The sequence below is a fragment of the Haemorhous mexicanus genome, chromosome 7, assembly GCF_027477595.1.
Source record: "Haemorhous mexicanus isolate bHaeMex1 chromosome 7, bHaeMex1.pri, whole genome shotgun sequence".
NCBI lineage: Eukaryota > Metazoa > Chordata > Aves > Passeriformes > Fringillidae > Haemorhous > Haemorhous mexicanus.
This window is the reverse complement of record NC_082347.1, coordinates 22603055-22626470: the sequence shown is the minus strand read 5'-3', so window position 1 is coordinate 22626470 and position 23416 is coordinate 22603055. Positions and strand designations below refer to the sequence as shown.

The 23416-nt window shown below is 41.5% G+C and overlaps 2 protein-coding genes across 3 annotated transcripts in view; one reads left to right on the top strand and one right to left on the bottom strand.

Moving 5' to 3' along the window:
- Positions 1 to 353: 353 nt before the first annotated feature.
- The window catches only part of LOC132329857 (uncharacterized), a 25065-nt gene continuing 2002 nt past the window's right edge, over positions 354 to 23416 (bottom strand). Inside the window, exons 2-4 of one of the 2 annotated variants that reach the window (XR_009487200.1) lie at positions 9071 to 9147; positions 4078 to 4189; positions 354 to 835 (exon numbers count right to left, since the gene is read on the bottom strand). Coding sequence is in view for 1 of the 2 variants with exons in the window: in XM_059851433.1 (XP_059707416.1) it covers positions 818 to 835 (18 nt within the window). In the remaining variant the exon portion in view is untranslated. The remainder of the gene's footprint in view (positions 836 to 4077; positions 4190 to 9070; positions 9148 to 23416) is intronic. The other variant, XM_059851433.1, reaches the window with a different exon arrangement.
- Positions 14985 to 19765, top strand: EIF3F (eukaryotic translation initiation factor 3 subunit F). Its single transcript, XM_059851432.1, has 8 exons — positions 14985 to 15279; positions 15390 to 15460; positions 15594 to 15673; positions 16729 to 16866; positions 17939 to 18030; positions 18240 to 18376; positions 18511 to 18624; positions 19375 to 19765. The coding sequence occupies exons 1-8, from the start codon at positions 15000 to 15002 to the stop codon at positions 19450 to 19452; spliced, it is 990 nt and encodes a 329-aa protein (XP_059707415.1). The 5' UTR covers positions 14985 to 14999; the 3' UTR covers positions 19453 to 19765.

Sequence of the window (23416 nt, the reverse complement as noted above, 5' to 3'; positions counted from 1 at the left end):
GACTCTGACCATTCTGCTTGGCTTGGATAGTGAGCCAGTGGCCAAAGACTTAGGAACATTTTCTTGGTAATAGCATTGGGTGCTTCAGGGACTCAAACGGTCATCTGAATGTTGTGAATGGAAAAGTCACCATCCTAAAGAGCATATAATTTTATATATGATGGGAAGAAGAAAGTACTTGTCACATTTTATAGGCAGAAAATGAAAACACAGAGCTACAATATGATCACAAGATCAGTGGTTGGACCTGCATATTTAAACCAACACAATTGTTCATATCATTTTGCTGGACTTTTCATTTCTCCAATCTAACAGTACCCAGTAAGAGAATAAATTGCAGACAAATTCAGCAGTTCAGATATCAGGTTTAACTTGTAATGAGCATCAGAACCAGCTTCTGTGACCACAATTTGAAGGAATAGAAAGACAATTCAGCATAAGTTCAAGCTTCCAAATGCTTTTCTTGCAAACATAAGACTAGGACTGAAGGAAATAAGCTGGTTTACAGCTTATAAGTCTGCAAAATAAGAAATAAGAAATAAGTCTGCAGAATTTTCTGAGGAACAGCAAGAATTCTAATAGAGGATTTACCAAATAGATACACTAAGACCAACTTTGTGTTTCTAAGCAATGTCAGGGATTCTCATAAACCTCCATCTTGTAGCTTTGTATGTTTCCTTCTTCACAGATTTATCTTCTTGCTATTTAAAAATTTCCAGCAGCAGTGAAAACTGGATCTTCTGCTCATCCAGAATCCAACATAAGCAATCTTGCTTACAAATTCTTCCATCTCTTTTCTTAGTCTCTTCCTTTTTCCTCAGCACCTGGGTCTCCACTGAAACCAAGAAGAAAGCTTTCTCACCAGATATATTCAGACATTTCACAACCAAATCCCCAGAATTTTGATGTCTTTACACTAGTACCACTACAGCTACCTCAGTTATCCATTACACTGGACACACTCCAGTTCCCAGCTTGCTCCTAAGCCCCCAGCTCTCCAGGAAACCATTTTGTCCCTTCTTCGTACTAAGAAAAGAAATGGCCTTCTAGGAATCAAAATTACAATATACCTCTTCAAATCAATGTCATTGTACATATGAAGTCAACAGACTCCATCATCCTACTTTGCTATTATACAGCTGTGTCCTCTGCTGTTAAAGCCCTCAAGTATTGACTTTTCTTAGTATCATTACCATCTCAACAAAATTGAGGCTGACTGTTGGTCTCACACATGTGACAATGCTTTGAAGATCTGTTTAAATATTTCTAACAGTGCTTGCTATGGGCAAAAACAAGCCCCATGAAATGTGGATAAACAGCATAGCCTCACACACATAAAACACAATTTAAAAGGTTCTTCCTAAGATGTGCATTGAACCTTGCAGTGCCTCTGACTCATCATTACATCTGCTCTGCCCTGTCACTTTCTTCTGCAAGAAATCCCTTCTTGTGGGGTCTCAACAATGCCACACACTATGGTGTTCCACATTGCTTTGTGGAGAAATTAGAAGCCTCTCCCATTGCCCTCCCTGACACATAGAGAAGGCAGCCAAAGTTCCTGAAAGTGGAAGCAAAAAGATTGGTGTCCCTAGGGAGTTTATAGTATCAAGATTGCCTATGTGAATGCCTGCATGCTTGAGTTGTGTAACAGCTAAGGAGTGTGATCCTAGAAGTGGTTCCCTTCTTCTGAGGAAAGGAGAACCACCCAGTGATGTTTGGATTGAGGGTGGATCTAGCAGTTCTTCAGATGTTCATGGGCAAGTCCTCAAACTGCATCCCTCAGTTTGAAAAGGTCACAGATGACATACAGGGGAATGTGTTATTTACTATTCATTTTGGTACTTTGGCTAATGGGGGTTTTTATTCCTTTGGGAAGACACTTTCACAGTGCAGAGTTATCTTCCCATACCTTACAATAGTTGAGAAGGAATTGCAAGTATGGATTACTGGCTGGCCTGTAAACCAGAACCAGCCAAATGTGGCTGCTCATATTCACTTGCTTGCTTGCATACAGTTCCCAGACATCAGAAAACCCAAGAAAGAAAGTCATTTGCCCAAATAAATTTTTCAAAATTACTGTATTACAAAGTCATCAACTTTCAACTCATTCAGTCATATGGACAGGCATCTACAGAGCTGATATGTAATTCTCATTATTTTCCTGCTACAAATAACAGGGACTTTAAAAGTCCCACTACATGAGATAATTTACTTACAACATAAAGGAACATTAACTCCTTTCTATCCTCCCTGTAGGACAGAAATTACACTGTTCATCAGCAAAACTGAAACCAGGAAATGTCAGTAAAACACAACAGTCTTTCAAAATGCAATGCAAACAATGCTATTAAAAAAAAAAAAGGTGCCAAAACTTTAAAGACAAATTCCTCCTAAGAAACAGCTTTTATTATTACATGTAATGCCACCAGCTGACTAATCCTGATGATTCACATAGGCAGGTGGAGTTAAATTAGCTTTTCAGGGAAACATTCTTGCATTTTTACATAAAGAACACTTGTACACTTTTGACTAAATTAGTGCTCAAGGAACATGTATTGAGCAGCCAGATACCAATGCTTTAGAAGATTTAGATGAATGAACCCAGGCTTTCAAAAATCCTTATATTGGAACACAGTACTTCAGAAGTAAAGTTTAGGAGACTGAATCACAACAAGTTTTTGTACAACAGGCAAGTCTTAGATCAACCAAAAGCAGCTGAAACTTGACTGGACCAAGAACACCTGGAAGTTCACTACCCTAAAACACATTGCCCTATTCACAACACAGTATCTAACCTTATGTATGTATCTCCAACTCTACAGAGAAAAACTGTGATAAATGATACAGCCATTATTTAAAAGATGGTGTCCTGGATTTACAGATCATCAATTCTGATAAGGGAATAAAGAATACAGTCTGAGGTCAAACCAGACTGGAAAAGAAATTGCCTCATTAGAGAGTAACATGCCTGCTGCTCCCTTGAACCACCAGTTTTCCTGGCATTTTCTAGACAATAATCAGTATGTCTTGCTTGTTTTGATTTTTGTCTGTTTATAGACAGACAACTGGTGTCAGATTATGCTTAGTCCCTCTGTAAGGACAGAGATCCTTACAGTTACATTAAAGGAAGTACATCTAGCTTCAGCTCGATGAAATCTCAACAGCTTGTTTATGTCCTAGACTCCTCACTGTTAAATGCAGAGTCTTAACAAACTTGTAGTAGTTGTTTAAAATCAGGTTTTGTAGGCCTACTCTCGCTTATACAGCTATAAGTACAACTATACAGCTACAGAACACCTATATAGCCCATCAGCTGCTCCATCCCACAGCATGTTGCTATGGTTTCATTAACTTGAAGCTGAGGCCAATACCCCACTTCTTTAGAGCAACCCACTGAGGCTTCTATAAATATAGGATGAAGAAAGCCTCCTTCTACCAGACCTCACAAGGTCTGCAGCAGTGAGTTAATTAAAGCTCAAATGTCTCCCAAAACCACCTCTAGCCAAGCCGTTCAAACCAAGCAGTTGGCAATACAGTGATCTTGTTCAAGATGCTGCCAAACTGAATCCTAGGAAATACTGGGAAAGAGATTTTTGTGGCAGTGCTCTTTCCCAGGATGCATTCTTGGTAGCACAGCTGATGCATATTTAGTAAAATGTCAAACTCCTCGTGAGAATCAGACGCTCTTAATCAAGCTGAGATTTTCAATGGCTTCCCCTGGATCCTAACCTCCCAAGAGCTTTGTCTGTTCTCACCACTCTCATAGAGTAATATAAGGGATAATAATTTACCAGGATCGTGACAAGTCCAAGTCAGTGCTTTTGGAACCCCCAAAGAAGATATTGAAAAAGTGGTGAAGAAACACCTTTCAAAGGACATCTCTTGTTCATTAGGAGTGCTCTGTGGCCACTAATGTTAACTTAGTTTAACATATATCACATCACAGCATGCTTTGAGAAAGCATATGCTGAGGATTTTTAAGTGCAAATGGCTCTCCTTTTTCAGCAATCTTTCTTCACCACTATTCTCCACTGGGATCTTGGATTTCAGATGGCAACAGTTATGGAATGAGATTACCTGTTCCTTGGATTCAGCCATGCTGGAGTTTATGCAAAGGAGATCAATCCTATTGTGTAGTTTCCATGGGCACAGGCTTCATGGGAGCAGTAAAGGCAGAGCCCCTTCTGAACTTTGGTGAGGGAAGAAACCCAGTGTCAAAGCCAGTCCAAGTAAATAAAGTCACATATACAAACACGTACTTCTTTGAGTTTAGGGATGTATGAACAAGGTTGGTATCCTTGCCACTTGCTCTTCTCTCTGCCTCAAGCTCTAGAAAATTTTAATTTCACAAGACATCCTGGTATCAATTACCCTGGATAGAAGGCCTACCCAGGCAGGCATCACAGTCAACGAGATAAGAATCTGTCCCAACCTGTACTGCAGCACAACCAGCATTTATTTAGCTTTTCTCCTGAGCACTGACACTTAGTTCTTACCCTGAACAAAGCTATCCAGACTGACTGACATCCTCCCCAAAAGAGCAGCAAATAGTTGCTTATATCTTGGTGATTTCTGTTATTACAATCTGACTTAAGAACCCATCATCTCAGTTCTAGTTATGGATCAGGCATCTCTGTGGCCCAGGAAAGCTGTTTAGTTTCTTTGTCCTCACCTTCTCTCACTATCAGGATCTGGAGAATGACCAAGTGTTTAAGCTGCAGTTTCACAGAAACTGTTATAGAACAGCATCATCAGGCTGTACGTTTAACACAGCCTGAACCAATCTCAATTGCTGGCCAGCACAATCCTGCTCTGTCCTTGCCTCAGAGTGCCACATCCCTTCTTGGCACTAACAGAAGTGCCACCAAGAAAGTTATTCATTTTCTCACTAGATCTCAGAGCAAAGATGGCACTATATGAGGACAGATAAAGGCCAGAACTAGCAAATGGAAAGGCAAGGAGAAATGTGTGGCCAATTAGATCAACTTCAGTCATCACAGGAGCACAGATGTTGTAATTCTTGAATCTTCCGAGCATCTGAAACATTTTTTCAAGTGCAAGAATAAGATGCAGTATGGAAAGCATGAATGGAAGCCCAGAGCAAAGTCTCTGAATGAGTTTTCACTATTAAAGCTAAACAGAGTTTATTGGAAAAGGACTCCTCTGCTGTTATGAACAGAAGAAGCTCTGTTGTTGCCTACAGCAGCCCTCACAGCCAGAAATGGAGAGCCCAGAAGCTGAAGTGAGGTGGCACTCACAGACAGACGAGATGGGTCCTCTAGTTGGCAGAGCACTAGAACAGAAGGAGTGCAACTTGTCCACACAGCAAGTCAGAAGCAGAACTAGGTAGCTGCCCTTCTCTTTTCCTATATAATCTTTAACAATTTAAGCCATTCAGTGTAGTGCTTTCTAGGCTAAGCATCTGTTAGAGCTTATTTTGGCTTTGCTTCAGGTCACAGTCTTGCTCTTGGGAAGGTATTTTGCCAAATGAAATAGAAGCCTTTTGGCTCTGGTGCTTGTGAGCAGATATTTAAAATATTGTTTTTGTCAAGGACAACTTCTTTTGATGGGCTGCAAAAGAGCCAAATTCAACTTGATACATTATTACAATCCCTGGAAGCTCTGGTTTATATTGATTAAAGGGCAGTGGAAAGCATAGATTTCATTTTAATGGAGCAGTCTTTGAGCCTTTGCAGAAGTTCTATCCCAAAACCCAGAACGTGTGGTGACACAAACTGGACACTGCTGAAAACAATTAAGCACCGTGTTCTCCTTGCATAGCATGTATCCTATAATTTGACTTCAGCTGACAAAACAAATGTGTTTAGCAACAGCTAAGATACATTAAAATTAGTACTGCTATGAACCCACGGTCAGAATTATATCTTAGGAAAGGCTTGCTATTACACAGAAAACAATTCTAGTTCCCATGCTGAACAAAGATGATAATGACTGAACACTACATAACATAAGCCATGTTAAATACTGGACTGTGCTCCAAGTCACTACAAAGATAGTTGTATCTGCTTGAGTACCTCAGCTGGAGAAAAATATTGAAATACTCTTCCTGTGATATTGACATGCGCAACAGAATAGAGAACTGCCAGGAGAAAGCAGACTGAAAAAAAGCATATAAAAGTTTTCAAGGAAAGTGAATAAAAAGAGAACAAAGAAGTGTTCCAGCCTAAAAATGGTTTCTGCAAAACTCCAGCTGACATGGAGTCTCCTCACCTTTGGAGAGTTCTATAAATATTGGAGAGTTCAGAATCCTGTTATAGGATTCACAATCACGCAAGGGTAACAAGCACTTCAAGGTGAAGTTTTGCTAACTTGCTGTAGCCAAACATCAGCAGCTCTACAGTTCTTAACCAACGACTCATATATTTCTGTGAGCCTTTATATACCCATAAAAAAGTACAAGGCTCCCACAGAAATGAGAAATATGTTCAACACGTTACCTTTCTCCCCACAGCCCTCAGATTTACTGTAGATGGTGGCATGACTGATCATCTGACTACCATCTGTCCAACATCTGCTTCCTAGTGAAACCACCCTGCAAATATAGCTAGCTGGCTCTAGGCTACCATTATTCATAATGAATACCCTGCTGTATATTGAAGCTATCACTAATGCCGCTCCCTTAAAAAGATTCAGCATACTGACAGAGCCTGAGATCTCTGGTGGGAGTGTGTGACAGTGACACTATATTGCCATTAGCTTTTAACACTCAAATATCCTAACAATCCCCTAAACTCTGAAAGTAGACCACAGTAGCTTATCTTGAAAGCAAAAAAGAAAAGCCCAGGAAAAAACCCAAAACAACAAAAACCAAAAACAAAACAAGCAACAGAAAAACCCCTACAAAAACAGAATCTAAATCCAAACCCAGGAACCCAGGAATTATTGCAAGATTTGGAACAAAATTACGTGCTTGGCATCATACTTCTGATGGCAAGACAGTAGCATGGCACCTTACACAAGAGAAAGATTTTAGGCTCAGGACAGCTACAAACAGAGCTGAAGGTGCTTCAGTCATTTTAATGTCCAGAGCTTGCTACAAATTACATTTAGGATTCCCTTTCTGACCCCTAAAGGCATAGGTAAGCTGAGCCAAACCACTGAGTCTCCCTGATTTCTATCTGAATTGTAAACCCTTTGGAGCTATATATCTTTTTGTGTCTGTATAGCTCTATCTGAACAGAAATAATATATGAGTCTGCCAGAAATCCAGATCCCAGACTGAAGAAAGCTACTGAAGCTTTAAGGGGCCATGGCCCAAATTCTGCTTGTAAAGTGAGTTGCTTGCAAACTCTCTCTAGACGCATAAATATAGTTCTGTTTCCAATAACATGATTCTATTTAATGCCTTCTGCATTTAAACCCATAATTCTTTAATAACTTTGGGAATATTTGAAGATATTAAAAAAAAAAACCAACTAAAAACAGACACCCCAACCAGAAAGCAGTTGGGCATCCCTGAAGTTGATAGTTTATATGAATAAGCCATAGGACAATAAAAGGCCAGACTGACCACAGTAATAACTCCCAATGCTGACTTGAAGAAATTAAAAGCAGGCCAGGAAGCTTAATTCTAAATGTGTTTTCAATTGATCTTTGTTCCTGACTGTGTTTAATGGTTAGTTGTTTGAAAAACCCTCTGGGGTTCTGCTAGTTGATTTCAAACTGGGAAACAACAAGCAGTACTACAGAGAGAGAGATGCTTTCTTTTCAAGAGAGTGAATTTAAACACTGCTGAAAGGTCACATACTACTAGTCTCAGAAAAACAAAAAAGAAAGATTTCTAGGCAGAGCTAGATAAAAGAAGGTGACAGGGCATGGTGAGGGATAGCTCCCATAAATGTACCATTGGCAGAAGGCAGCCTTGCTGGTAACTACAGAAACAAATGAGTGGGATGATACTTCAGTGGTGAATCAGCTTGGTTTTTATTCCAATGCAAAAAAAAAAAAAAAAAAAGATACACAAAGGGATGTCATCCAGAATAGCAAATGGCAAATGCCAAAATTTTGTGAGAACTAGAACAGAAAATCTAAAAACAGCTGTGAACTGTTCATGTCAAATTATACTGTAAAAGCTGTAAAATTGTAGTTGCAAATAGAAATGTAACTTTTCAAAATGGGCCTGGAAATCAAACCTGGACAGTCTAATTAAGTATGTTTATGTACTCCCCTATCTGCCACAACTCAAGTTGAGCAGTGCTGTGAAGACCTGTGATTCAGCTGCAGTACTGGGCAGATGGAATCAACTCTTTGTTTGTGCAGACGAGTCCAACCAGCCTGATACAGTTTGCTCAGCCAATGCTCTATCATGCTTTCTGATGCAGAAAGGCAAACTGGCAATCAGAGTATAGAAGGTGAATTCATATGTCAGTTCTCATGGTATTTCAAATCTAGACAGATTAGTTAGGACAGCATTTAGCAAAGAGCAACCCTTGCAAGGTTTACACAAAATGAAATAAAATTTTGCTGCTGCACCTGAGATCTCAGCAGCATGAACTCATCTCAGCTGAAGAATTATTTCTTATTGGGAAACAGTATGGACATAATACTGTTCTTCTCCTTAGGCTAGTTGAAGACTTCCTCTCTTTCCAAAGCGTACAGTGTCTAGGTCAGGAAATACCCTCTTCAGCTTCCTCTCAAACCTGTTTCCTCAAAGGGTAAGGTCTTTCCTGTCTTTCCTCAGAAAACTGTGCATATTCTACAGATAAACCTATCCTCTACAGTATTATCAGTCATATTTTGCAGAAGTGGAAAACTGAGATCTAAAGATTAAATGACTCCCCCAAAGTCAGTGGAACAGACAGAGGGATAATACTATCCTAGTTGTTTTCAAGCACTTCACATTGTAAGAGCTAAAGCACTACCCAAAGTATGTCTCTGGCATTTTTTCAATTATATGGATGCCTTGCCTTAACATCACCCAAATGCCAGCAACAGAAACGCATTGGGCCCTCAGGTCTCCCAGGCTCCTACACAGAAACTGTCCCCTGGATTTTATTCCCACTGTTCCTTTCCAGCTCCTATTTCTATATGCAAATCATTATCTTCTTACCTTCTCCCTCATTGCCCACTTACTCATCCAACACATCATGATGCAGCTGCCTCAAACTGGAAAAAAACTGTTGAGAGCTGTGAAGGGACAGAAAACACTGTCAGACCCTGGTGATATAAAAATCATATAAGTCTTCACAAAATAACAACATTTTTGCCATTTCATATCTTGGCAGGCCTCCCTCCACCATCTAATGAAATATGTATTTTCCATTCTAGTTACTTCACATCTGCATGCAGATTTTGTCTCAAGACACCAAGTCAAATGTTTGTGCTGAACAACACAGCAAACATTGCCTGTCTCAAAAGTCTTGTTCAACACATTAAAGGACATGCAATTTTGGTCTGGGCTGAAATGTACAGACAATGGTCATTTTGACCCATGCCATAAAGGGCACCAAGGAAAAGGACTTGCTTACTGATAGGAGAAGTAAAGCTGTAAAGTGATTGTATAAGCACAATGGTCTGGAAAATGAGATTATCTTCCCAACAAATAGCACACTGACACATTAGCTGTTAGAAGTGTTAGAAATTTTAATATTTGAAATCTTCCTGCACAAGAACTTTCACACTTATCAGCTATCAGTGGCATTACACTTAATTTTATTTGGATATCAAGTCTTAAAGGACACAGCTCTTCTCTGTTACAAATGCTTTTAAGTCAAACACAGTAGCAGCAAGTTACCAGACAAAGGAACACTGTGTTTAAGGCTGCCTGCCAGAGATGACTTATTCAAGTCGATTACTTGGAAAGGACAGTAGTGCTGCCACACTTCTACCCCATACTCCCCGGGGAAGGAAAAAAGCCAAGAGTCATATCTAGGTTTTCTTCAGTTCTCACTGCATGGGGTAGGCAGGAAGATTATAATATAATGACACAAGGTTTGATCTTGCAGGGTAGTGCACCTAACTGCTTTGCTAGGTCAATGCAAGCACATTCTATCTTAGTTTTAAGTACAAGCAGTATATAAAATGCGTCTCATTTGAAAGCTGACTCTGTCCATTATTGGAGTCAAAAGCAGAAAAGAATAATTATTTTAGATCATTAAGAAGCAGGAATGTCTTGAGAGATTGGGGAGTTCACACTCTCATCAAAAACCAAAACCACCTTTCATTTCCATATATTTCTGTAAAATTTGGGGTTATATGATCATATTATCACATCTTAAGGTTGCATAGTCTAAATATCTATTTCTCCATGACATTCCTATGGGAAGTGAAGGTAGGATTTTATTAATTATGAGGAATTAAGGTACAATCGCGGTAAAATTAACAAATTCTACCTCACTGATTCAACCTTAATGTTGCTAACTTAAGAAATAAACTGCTGCATGAAATACATGTTCTAAACACTGGTGGGAAAAGCTGTATCCACAAATTCCCACTTAGGCTACTCACTTCAAAGCCGGCAGAGTGAAGTCAGCAATTAATTAGCAGTGAGTGGTTAGCAGGCTGCGGTGCGCTGGCGGCTCTCACAGCCCCTGCTGTCGGAGGCGAGCGGAGCCGCAGCGCCCGCAAAGGCCCGCGGCTCCAGCCGGGCCCGGCGGGCGGGGCGCGCCCTCTGGCGGGGAGCGCTGCGCACCCCCCGGGAATGGGGGCCGGCTCTCACGGGGAAGGACCTTTCCTCCGGCGGGCACGACAGGCAGCGCTTTCGGTAAGATCGATCCATGTCTGCACCATAAAATACACTGCTGTGTTTTTATAGAATATTAGGACTAGCGTTTTCAGTCAGGTAACACACCCAGGAAAAGGTGAACACACAGCTGCACAGACTACGGGAGAGGCATGGTATAAGACAACAGAAGACTCTTTCAGAATGTCGTAGAATCATAGATTCATTCATGCTGAAAAAGACCTCTAAGAGGATCAAGTTCAGCTGTTAACCTGTCACTACCAAGTCCACCACTAAGCCATTTTCCCAAGGGACACATCTTCACAAGCAACTTCTCTGTTCCAATGTTTGTTCAAACCATTTCAGTGAGTAATTTTTTTCTAATATCCAATCTAATCCTGGTGCAACTTGAGGTTATTTCCACTTTCAGAATAAAAGCAGTTAGCCATGGATCCCAACACTATGCAATGATTTACAAAATTACAACAAAAAAGCCCACCACCAAACCTACCTTTTCTTCTTGAAGAGCTTGTTCCAAGTTATTACTGATCCATTCCCATTAAAGCCTGAGGGATTATGGTACTGAAACATCAAAAATCTGCCCTTCAAATCAAAATGCCTTTTAGTGCAGTTTTTAAAGGTAGTTCACCCATTCTTTTTTGACAGATCTCTCATTGGAAGCAGTGGAACTCTACATGCAAGAACTAAATAAAAGCAGCTAAAGAAATAGGTTTTGGGACATACTTCGACAGTTTAAAAATTTCAACACTTCTCTGAGCCAAACATTTGTACCATTTGGGGTTTGCCTGGGGTTTAGGACACTTAATTTATTTCCACAGCCATTCTTTAGTGAGTATGCATTTCCATTTTCCCCTCCTCAGTGAGTATAAAACTGTGACCATGAAAGTATCTGTTGCCCTACACATGCCAGCCTGTGGGTATTGCTCTCTGTTAGCTCTCACTGCAAGTTTTATTGTGTACTTTTCCTTTAGCTTCGATCTCTATATTTCCATATAGCAACTAAAAAGCACCAAGCAGACCCCAGTGTGCTATTTTTGATCACCTAATGATAACTTCCATTGCTAACAAGGACTTAATTCACTGCTTCCCATGGACAGGCAGGTGTTATGAAGCTGAATAATGCAGAGTCCCCAGGCAGGTGCAAGAGAGAGTCCTTTATTGCAAAAACCAGGCCTTTTAAAGCAGTTAGCCCATTATCAGGTACATTCCATTTAAGCACAACAAATATAATTCAACCAACAGCCATAAGCCAAATGTGAGCACATGATAGCTGTATAACTTGTTTTTTAGCTCCAATTCAGCTGAGTCACTCTCCCATAGTCCTCTTCTGCTTAGCCAAAGCAGCAGGCCTGAGCCACAATTTTACAAGAGTAACAAGGCCCTTATTTTATTAAGGTTTACCTGCAACGGGCAGGTGTTCAGCCATCTCCAGGGAAGCAGGACCCCATCACCTGTAATCATTATTTGGGAAGACAAAAAATCATCACTCCCAACATTACCCACTTCTTCCTTCTTCTCCCACTTTATATACTGAGCATGATGTCATATGGTCTGGAATATCCCTTTGGTCAGTTTGGGTCACCTGACTGTGTCTTCTTCCAACCCTGTAGACAGAATGTACACTGGGAAACCTTTCTTATAATAAAGGAATAAAAATACCATATTCAATCCCATGAAACTAACCAGGTAAAACTGCATCCTGAAATGATGAATCAAATCAATTGTAGATATTTCACTTTACCTGTAATGCAATGTAACAAATTTCCCCTAGAGCAAGAAATTATGCTAATTTCAGTAATACAAGCAAGATAAGAAGATGGCTACTGATAAAGAAATTACACATCACCAGTGAAATTGCAGCTGACATGACCACAAATGCAATAATAATGACTCAGTCACAATCAAGGACCATAAAGAGAAATATTACAACAGCAGAGCTTGGAAATAATTATATTCATCATCGAAATCAGATGCAGGGAAACCTAGCAAGGGACACTGTAAAATCAGAAGGCCCTGAGTTACCATGCTGATCCATGTACACACGAGAATGTATTTTCAGTGTCCCTCTAGGCAGACAGACGACTGCAGTGGGGTAGTATCTGAACATCTTAATCGTATCAGTAGATCTATGTCAAGTTTTTATCAATAGACACCATTGATAAGCGTATCTACCCTCCTCTAAAAGTAATCTGATACTTTGTGAAACAATATTAATTATAAAGGTCTTCATTTTTCAGCAGTCATTTAGCAGGGAAAAAACAGTTTTGTAGCTTGGACACATCTGCTCCAGGCACGATCACATGATTGATTTTCTTATAATTAGATTTAGACAGTCTTTGTATTGAGTGGGCTTTGTACGAGCCAACCATTGGTCTTTGTTGAGATACAGGCTATCCATCTTCACTCACTACATACACTCTCTGGCACCCTGTGCAGCAACTTAACATCGACTAACTAAAAGAAGGTTATCACAGTTGCCAGTTTTGAAGCACAACTGCTGCTTCATATTAAGTTGCCCAATTTTTAAGGTGAAAACATAAAAGCATTATGGGCTCTTACAAAGCCTTGCTTGCTCCACATGACTCTGCAGCTGACTATGTCAAATTAAGCACCAAGCCCTGTTTGATGCAAACAAGAATGAGATCAAACAGCTACTCTCTAACAAGAACACCTTACACATTAGACTTCTCAATGACACATCAAAGCTCTGGGAAGAGAAACGTTTAAAAGCTTTATGCAATTTCACCCAGCCACACCTACAAGAAATGAAGGCTGCACAGAGAAAGCCTAAGAATAGGAGATCCAGTTTTTACTGGTACACAGACCTGGAAGTGCTTTTAAGAAGAGATAAAATCTGTTCATGCTCCCATGCATTAGCTCTCCTTTGTAGTTTTGAAAGGTGTTCCCCACTTACGTAAAAGAAGGAAACTGCTTCCACATAGGCAGAATGTGTGATCCTTTTATTGAGGTGCTTCTTTTATACTCGGGAGCCTTCTTCAATGACATAGTTGAAACTGTCATTTACTGATGACATTCAGGCCTCAACTAATGAAGCAGAGAAAACTCCAAAAGCCATCTGTCATGATAAAATGGTTAACAAAAAGAAAGCCAAATTCGGAAAGAATCCAGTCCTCTTAGCAGTTATTGAAAGCATATATGTTTCATTTCACAGAATATCCTCAGGTGGAAGGGACCCACTGGTCCAGAAGTCACACCATATGCCTGAGAGCAGTGTCCAAACATTTTTGAACTCCGTCAGGCTGGTGCTGTGACCACTTTCCTGGGGACCCTGTTCCCTGTTCCAACCACCCTCTTGGGTGAAGAGCCTTTTCTAATATCCAAACGAAATCTCCCCTGACACATCTTCACGCCGTTCCCTTGGCTCCTGCGCATGCCAACACAGACATCAGCGCCTGTCCCTCCGCCTCCCCTCACGAGGGAAGCAGCTGCGGGCCGCGATGAGGTTTCACCACCTCAGCGACACCTGCCCCACCCGCACAGCTGCGTTGCTCGGGAGCCAACCCTCGGGCACTACAAGTGACAGGCAAGTGTCATCCAGTGAGTGAATTTCCTGGGTAGTCACGAAACCTTGGATAGAGGCAACCAGCATTTCCTCCCGACAGAATACTTGACAACCACTTATTCTTCTATTGAGGCAATAAAGACTAACAGCACTTGCCTGTCTCACAGAACCAAGACCCCAAGGGCTGCACAGCCCCACAAGCAGCATTACTGGAGCACCTTCCCCGAGCGCCTCGCCCGCCCAGCTGCGTTTGCAGCGCCACCACCTCAGAGCCGGGAGGCAGCACCGGCCGCCCGCGCCCTCACGGCGCCCCGAGCCCCGCGGCAGCGGCCCTGCCGTGGCCAGCCCGCCCGCACGAGGGCGCTCACCCAGCAAAGCCAGGGGACCGCGTAGCGCAGCGCCTCACACCAGGCGCGACCCCACTGCCTCCCTACGCAGCGCTGAGCGGCATCTCCGCAGCCAATAAACGGCCTTAAAGACGGGCGAGGAGGGCGATGCTGGCCAATAAGAGAGCAGACGGGGAGGAGGGGAAGGCGAGAGCCCAATTGAGAAACTTTCCGGCCCCGGGAGGGTGGGAACAAGAGTAAGGTTCAGTCACAGACGGTGCGCACTTCCTCCAATCAGAACGTCTCCCCTCATCGCGCGCTCCGGATTGGCTAACCGATAGCCTCAGTTCGTCAGTCTCGCCAATAGAGAAGCAGCGCTCCATGACAGACGTTCGGCTCAGCCAATTACTCACAGTACAGAGGACCCAGCCTCTCTCTCTCTTGCAAAATGGCTGCTACAGGTCCCAGTGCGGCTCCTCCCGCGGCTGCTCCGCCGCAGAGTCCGACGGCGGCTCCCACTGCCCCGGCGGGAAGCGCTCCCCCCGCGGCCGCGCCGACTCCGCCGGCCGCGCCGGCCCCGCCACCCGCCGCGCCACTGTCAGCCGCGCTCTCGGGCCCCTTCCCCGGCGGCCGCGTGGTGCGGCTGCACCCGGTTGTGCTCGCCTCCATCGTGGACAGCTTCGAGCGGCGCAACGAGGGCGCGGCGCGGGTCATCGGGACGCTGCTGGGTGAGAGCCGCCGCCCTGCCCTGCCCGCCGCGGCCTCGGGGGGGGGCGCCTGCCCTCCCCGCGGCGCCCCCCTTACCCGCTGTCCTCCTTTCCTTCTCTCCCTCCCGCAGGGACCGTGGACAAGCACTCGGTGGAGGTCACCAACTGCTTCTCCGTCCCGCACAACGAGTCCGAGGATGAGGTACGGAGGCGGCCCGGGCGGAGCGGGGGTTCTGTCGGCGGGGCACGACCCCCGCGCCTCCGCTGCTGGCGGCCGCTGCCCGTGTTGCCCTCCGGGCTAAGCACCCTGTAACCACCTGTCTCCCGTTTCGCAGGTGGCTGTGGATATGGAATTTGCCAAAAACATGTATGAGTTGCACAAGAAGGTGTCTCCTAGCGAGATCATCTTGGGCTGGTAAGTTGTCCTTCTGCAAGAACATGAACATGCAGATAGTTCTGTTGATTCCTCAAACTACTTAAAATACATAATTCACTTTGTCACGGATAGAAAAGCAGAAGCACTAATGCCTGTGACAGTCATACCTTGCAACTCTTGTTACACAGTCAGTGGTAAAGCTCCTGAAGCTCATGAAGAGAAGAGACACTGTTGGAGACTTAAAGGATTTTGTTTTGTTTATGTCTAGAAAGGTACCTTAACGGAGTCATGTGTTAGAGAATGTGTGTCCAGCCTTGTTAGAATAACTTCTTTCCTGTACTAAAACCTGCACCATGGAAGTTTACTGGTTAGAAAGATGGGAGAATACAAAAGAGGCTTTTAATGTACCAAAGGTGTCAGGAGGAATCACTGATACCAGTTTGAGTACTTAGTTCTCTGCTGGAAGTAACTTGTGTGTGGGATGTGAAGCAAGATTAGTACAGTGTTATGGGACAGAGTCTGCGGCGCAGTGTGTTTATCACTCTTTTTATGCCTACAAAATGGCTTCATTTTCTTTCTGTGTAGCAAGCTTCCTCGACAGCCTTCTAATGGCACAGCAGAGTACAGTTCCAGTGACAGGAGTTTGCCTGAGAATGTGAGACGCTAATTGTAGAGCAGTTAAAGGAGCTAGATTAACAAGTTAGACCTCCTGCAGAGGAATGTGTGATTTGTGGATGAGAAAATTCGTCCAAGTTTGTTTGGTATGCTTTGACATACACAGATGGAAAAAGCTGGTCTAGAATAGAGTGACAGATAACTGAATATTGGGTGTCTCATGTCAACTTACTGATATTTTATGGCTGGTACTACAACACTGGCCCTGTGCATATTTTGGACATGGGTGCGCTCAGCCTGTGATTCCTACAATTTTAGGGACAAGTGGCCATAAAGTAAAAAGTTTTGTTTAGTATGCTGCAACATCTCAGTCTTTGGAAATCGGTGGTTTAGGATACAAACTGTTAAATACCAACAGTAGAAAACACTGGGCACTTGAATGTTGGAAGGATGGCTCTTCAACATGTGTTCTTTTGAAGGTATGCAACAGGTCATGACATCACGGAGCACTCAGTCCTGATCCATGAGTATTACAGCCGGGAAGCACACAATCCAATCCACCTCACCGTGGACACAAGTCTCCAGAATTCACGCATGAGCATTAAAGCCTATGTCAGGTACTCTGGGAGCTGTGTTTCTGGGAAGGGAGCAATCTGAGTTACTGAGAGATGCCCCATCAGGGTAACAAGGACTGTAGTGGGGCGCAGCGTCCTTTCTTGGACAGTATTGTGCAGTGACAATATTGTTTCTTGGACAATATAGTGGTGAGCCGGGGATCGTGGCTTACTTCTCATTGGAATGTCTTGACCATTGTATATAGGCTTAAAGACTTCCTTAACTAGAACCTCGTTGGGGTGGGGAATTGTGACTTAATTAACAATTTTCAGAACATCTTTGGGATATTTCACAGGGTACATACAGCTGGCAGTAATGTCACTAACTTCCATTACACTGACTGAATGGTAGCCTGTAGCGACAGCGCTTTATTGCTTGGCAGTGCACTTACACAGGTTGGAGGATTAGTGTGGTTATACAATTCAAACAGCATCTTCTTGATGGGTCTTTCTTCCTCTTAACCCCATCATTCTTATCAATTAACAATTGAGATTAAATATTAAGAAATTAAACTCTTTTCCTCCCAGTATTGGCTGAAGAACTCTGCTCTGTAAGGAAAAAACCCTTTTCTTTGTAGAGAAAGTACTGCTTCTTGACTGTGCTTCTTTAAAATGGGAACTGTTCCATGAGATCTTACTTAAAGCCTAAATGGACTTCAAGTACATAGAATAAAGGGTATAATATAGGTGTTGAGAGTGCTTTGTACTTGAATTTTGTCAAATTGCTCATAGTTTCAGTCATTTCTTGAAGTGTAAAGTATTTCAGGACAGAAGAGCACTTTCTGTAAAAGCAAGAAGGTATTTTGGTTAAGATGATAGTACTTAGTTCTTCATGCATTCATGGTGACATCAAACCAGCTAGGCCTATTCTGGATGAAAAAGATCAATTAATAGCATGCAAGAACTGGTTTCCTGTCCTCAGTTATCCTTGGGTCTTAAAATTGCTGATTTTGGTGAGAATGAGTAATGTACTTGTGTTCACGCTTTAGTGCTAACAGAGATCTTTGAGATGGAAATCTTTTCCTTCTTCTCTTATATATGTCCAAACGTTTTGTTGTTCTTTTTTTTTTTCTAGTGCCCCAATGGGAGTTCCTGGTAAAACTATGGGCGTGATGTTCACACCGCTAACAGTGAAATATGTTTATTATGATACAGAGCGGATAGGAGGTGAATGCTTTCTTCCTATTTTAGTTATAACCATTGTTGTGACAATGCCCAAATGTTTCTTCTACCCTGGTAAAACTGCCGTTCTGGGAATTTTACTGGTAATCAGACTGTCTTGCTGAAACTGACCTAAAAAATCTTCAGCAAGTTAAGGGTTTTAACTGGTATCTGTGGCAGTCAGTTTTTTTCACTGATTCTCCTTTTGCTTTCAGTGGATCTTATCATGAAGACCTGCTTTAGCCCCAACCGAGTGATTGGCTTGTCCAGTGACTTACAGCAGGTGGGGTCGGCGTCAGCCAGGATCCAGGACACCCTGACCATGGTGCTGCAGTACGCCGAGGATGTGCTGGTAAGGCCAGCTTTCTATCAGCCAGCAAAAAAGTTTGATGTTAACTTGTGCATCTTGGTTTTCTCTTTATTTCTCTTTCTGGGCCATAAACTTTGAGTTCCACTTATGCTGAAGTGTGTGTTTCTTATGCTTAGTCTGGCAAAGTGGCTGCTGACAACACTGTTGGGCGCTTCCTGATGGATCTTATTAACCAGGTGCCAAAGATTTCACCAGAGGACTTTGAGACCATGTTGAACAGCAATATCAATGTAAGATCTTAATTAATTTTTTCTGTGCATTGCTAGCAATTTTGAAAATTTTTCATACAGACATAAATTTGTCTATGATCTGTCTTTTCATACAAACATGCTAATAGCTAATACAGCTTTTTTTTCTGTCAGTAATTTGATGTTTTAAAGGCTGAGGGTGGATAAATAAGCTCAGCATAATCTTGCAAGCAATTGCAGATAAAAGTATTCATTTTTAAGGACTTAGGAGTTTTGCAAGTCACCTGAAAACCAGTACCAATTCTTCTTTCATATTGATTGGACAGTATGAATTACCAAACTTAAAAAAAAATTATTTCAGCAATAACTGGTGACTTACCAGAGTCTTTTGCCTGAGCTGGAGTTCTGAGTCTTTGCATAGCACTTACAAACATGAACAGGGTTTTAGTATGCTACCTCATTTCTCTAACAGATTTTTAGAAAACTTAAGTTTCTGAATGTGTTGTTCACCCACAGTCTGTAAGACCAGAACTAATTTTTAATTTTGCTTATACCCTTTGACTTCTCTGGTTAACATGGGTGAACTCAGAGTTAAAGTTTCACAAGCAGTGTTTCATATGCCAGGAATACCAAAAGCTTCCTGCAAGGGAAGCATTCCTCAGCGTAGGACTTTCAGGACTAACAATATTTCTTGTAGCTGATTGTAAAATGCTTTACAGACATTAAAAATTCAGCTAATAAGCTATAATTTGTTAATATTTCTGATCACTGTTTTTTCCCTCTCCCTTTCAGGACCTGCTGATGGTAACCTATTTGGCAAATCTCACACAGTCACAGATTGCTCTCAATGAAAAACTTCTGAGTTTATAAAGAAACTTTTGCCACCCTACACTTTAAAGAGCCTGAAGAATGAGCAGATACACTCTTCTGTGGTGTTAGGAATTTCCTTGGACTGTAATTTAATCACCTACATGACTTGGTTTACATCATTATTTCCATCGCTCCGAAAAATCCCTGACATGTTTTAGGAAGTGAATAGGAGCGGCTGCAGTTCAGTTGAGCCTGGTATTTTAAAATGGAATATGAGAATCTTATCTCTTGTGGATTTGTCTACTTGTATAACAAAATACAGCTTTATTGTAAGAATGTATTTTGAATAAAAGTTCCATTGCAGTGGCAACAATGGCTTCTATCCAGAAAAAAACTCATTTATTGTGAAATGGATCCATTTTTGAAAGAGGGTGGAGGGGGGGGTAAGATGGCATCAGGAAAGAAAGAGTGGATGGGAGTGAAGTCCAGTTCTTTGCAGGTTTTTTTTCCAGCTGCTGAAGCACACTGAAAGTGTGGGGATTTCTGTTGCATATAATATGCTTTATCATGTAGGACTGCAGAATAGTCTCTGGTTAGTGGTGCTGTGTACCCCTTCAGCAAGGTACTGACAGACTGCAAGACAGTAAATGCGGTTTATGGTATCACTTCTATGCATGTAATTATTTTCTGATTGTTTGGGAAAGGAAGTAAAGATCAATAGCATTAGCCCCTCTTAAAGGGGGAGTTCAGAGAATTAAAGCCAGCAACTTAGTTCATGGTAAAAGAGTTTGAAAAGCATTTGTAGATAAATAAGCTTGGCTACTGGAGTTTCCGTCTTTGCCAAAGAAGAAAAGGACAGCAAAATGACAACCCGTGAGATTTTAGGTTAAAAGTTGGGTGTTGCTAAATAGGAACTTTCTATTTCATAATGCTATACTGCTTCTAAAATTATGTGAAGAGAAACCCCATTTTCTCCCCAAGATATGTTTCATGTTAAGTAGGTTCCAGTTGGAAGAAAGCCAATACAAATATCAGCTGTAACTTTGCAGTCTCTGCCAATAACATTACCTTTAGAAGGCTGTCTTACAGTTCAGCTGTGCTGAGGAGGAGGTACTCTGCTTTAACAGAGTTCAAGCATCCCTCCCACCTTACTAAGGACTGTACCTAGTTTGGTAAATGAATTTGAAGTTGAAGTAGGCAAAGAGAGTGTTCTCCAAAATCCAAGAATAAGACTCAGATTACAAATCTATAGATCCTATATTGGTCCAGTTTAGAGAATTCCCCCAGTGACTCAATGCTAAATTTTAAGTTCTAATTGCAAGGTCAATGTAAGTGAAAAGTGAAGGTCCAGCAAAGATCTTCATATCATTGAAAATGTTATTTGAGAGCATTAAATAAGTATTAAAACTCAATTAAGTTTTTTTATTAGTCTGAATAATTTTTTTTTTGCTTTCCTTTCTCTTTTTAAGCTTAAATATTTTTAAATTCAGCCATTTAATGTTTCAAAATTTTCAGATCACAGTATTTTTTGAGGAAAGTTTTGACATGGTATCAAGTGGTGGAAAAGAGGAAGCAGCAAAGGTTGACAAGTCTTGCAATTATTGCAAAGAAGCTGGGGGGGAAGCAAAATATTCTTTTCCTGATCTCTCCTCTGCAGGAAACTCTTTGTCATTCCCTTTTAGGAAAAGGGAGAAAACATAAAAAGAAAGTTTTTCAGCTTTTAAAGTGTTAAAAATCTATGTTGTTTTGTAAGCTGGTGTGCAAAAAATGCAAAGTTCTGAGAAGAACAATTTGTGATCAGTGTGGAATTTGCCAGTCCTTGCAAGTACTGACGACTAATAATGAAGATATGTGATAAGGGGGTGAGGTTATGTCTTCCTTCCTCTGCAAAGCAGAGGTGTCTGAAGTGATCAAAGTCCATGAATTTAGGCTTTTGCAAAACAGGACATTGCCAAATGCTTGGAGGTGGAGTAGGAAAAGAGATTCCTTTTTAAAAACTGTGTCTGATCCCATTCATTCTGCCTTTGTGAGTGGACACATGGTGATCCTTACTTTGACTCTGGAGTTTTGAATGTCTGATTTCAAATTTCAGTGACCATTTTTAAGAAGGACAACTGTGAGCACAAGTGTAATCCATCATTTTGCTTAATTGTAAAGCCTGAGCTGTGCTGTTACCTAGAAGGCATTCGTTCTCTAGAGTTGTATGTAAAATGTTGACACAAACTACTAAAGCTAGTCTCTTAGAATCGTTCCGCTGTACAGGAACCTGTCTAAAAACTTGAAGTTTAATAAAAAGTCTGGTGAGAAAAGCTTGGGAGTCAAGAAACTCCGCCAAGTATCTCAAGCTTTAACTCTCTATAGATTTGTAAATGGCATGAATTTATTAGGGAACTTTCTCCTTTTTTTTTGTTTGTATGTTTCTTCAGAATGTGTTGCTCCAAATAATTGACAAAGTTAGTTTTACACAGCCAAGATAGATAATTCTCTGGTATTCTTCTGTATATTATATTGAGTTATACTAGTGATCTCAATAATACAATAAAAAAACTTCCATCCTCTGTGATGCATCCAGCATTTTCTTTTCCTAGATGACTTCTCTGAATGAGTATAAATTCCTGGACATTACTGTATTACATTTATTTGTGACAGTGTGCATATTTTCCTGGTAAATATTAGGCTTTAAAATACTTTGTTGAAACAACTCTTTTACTAGCTCCGAGCACTCAAGTATTTAACAGCTCAAATTATGTAAATGATTAAGAATGTTAAAATGTTTACCATCTTTAGATTTTCTTTTAATCCTGGCTTAGTTGAGCTCATTGGGTTGGGTTTTTACCTCAGCATGAAGTTCTCAAACACTTCTTTTCCTCAATATACATAATAATATTCAGAACGGAGTTTAATGTTACAATTAAATCTCTTGTTCTCTTTTGGTATAACTTGGAGGAATGTATCGAGTCCATCCATCTTGTTGCCTTGGATATATAATCTGCCTCAGATATATAATCTCAGGCAGTTCCAACAAAGGAGGAGCATTTCAGCCAAGCTCCTCTGGGCAGCACAGAGGCAATGAAGATGGGTTTTGCAGTGAGCACGGTGACTTTGGATGAGATGCAGTTTAATTAGCACACAGACATTATGCTTCGGTCTGACATCTTCCCAGCACAGTAAATCTGCTATGTTTTTAATCAAAATTAATACTTACAGGATAAACTACCTTATTTATAATTTATATTTAGGGAATACCTTCATAAAAATTCAGGAGGAGGTGGTAATGGTCCACTATTTTCTAACCGATGAGTGTCAGCAGAAAAAAAATTCTATCTTGTTGGGAATAACAAACCTTATTGTTATTGAAACTTAAATCCTTGCTGTCAGAACAGCAACTTCATTTGGTGATTATTTCCACGTACTGGAATGAAGGTCAATAAATTTGCATTTTTAGTCGAGTCACTGCAGTTTCTTGGCAGAAAACTTAAACCTGCAGCAAAGAGGAGGCAGTGTTTTCGTGTGCAATTTTGTCAACCTGTGGACATATGCCACCTATGCCTGAAATTCACGGGTTCAATCCTAATGATTGAAACTGATGCGAAAGTGTTAGACACACAACCCTTCTAGAACAGTTAAGCAGAACAATCTGCTGTTCTCCCGTGCTTGAGGAAGGGTGAAGCTTCAATTTCCTCAGAACAGAACTAGAGACTGGTTGGCAACTGTGTAGGGGTTGTGCGAAACGCTGATGCTCAGAGCACGGCGGGTGGAGCACTAACATGACTCACCGGCAGTGACTCCCGGGAGCAGCTAACCAAACACAGGGCTCCTCCTGCCTCCTGAAGGGAGCCGAACTCGCTCTGCTCCCCGCACAGGGAAGGTTACCTCAACAGCTTATAGGGACTGCAGTCACAAGGCAGTCTAATAGGAGAAGTGGTTTCAGTACATATAGACTTGGGCCACTGCAGTGTCCTGTGGGCTTCTTACACTTTGACCTATGGTTCAAAGCTGACCATTCTTACAAGAAACTTGGGGA

Excerpts from the sequence above, each read along its gene's own strand:
- EIF3F (XM_059851432.1), top strand. The coding sequence starts at position 15,000 with ATGGCTGCTACAGGTCCCAGTGCGGCTCCTCCCGCGGCTGCTCCGCCG. Across the intron at positions 15,461-15,593 it reads ACAACGAGTCCGAGGATGAG|GTGGCTGTGGATATGGAATT; the intron begins GTACGGAGGCGG and ends CCCGTTTCGCAG. Across the intron at positions 18,031-18,239 it reads TGATACAGAGCGGATAGGAG|TGGATCTTATCATGAAGACC; the intron begins GTGAATGCTTTC and ends TTTTGCTTTCAG.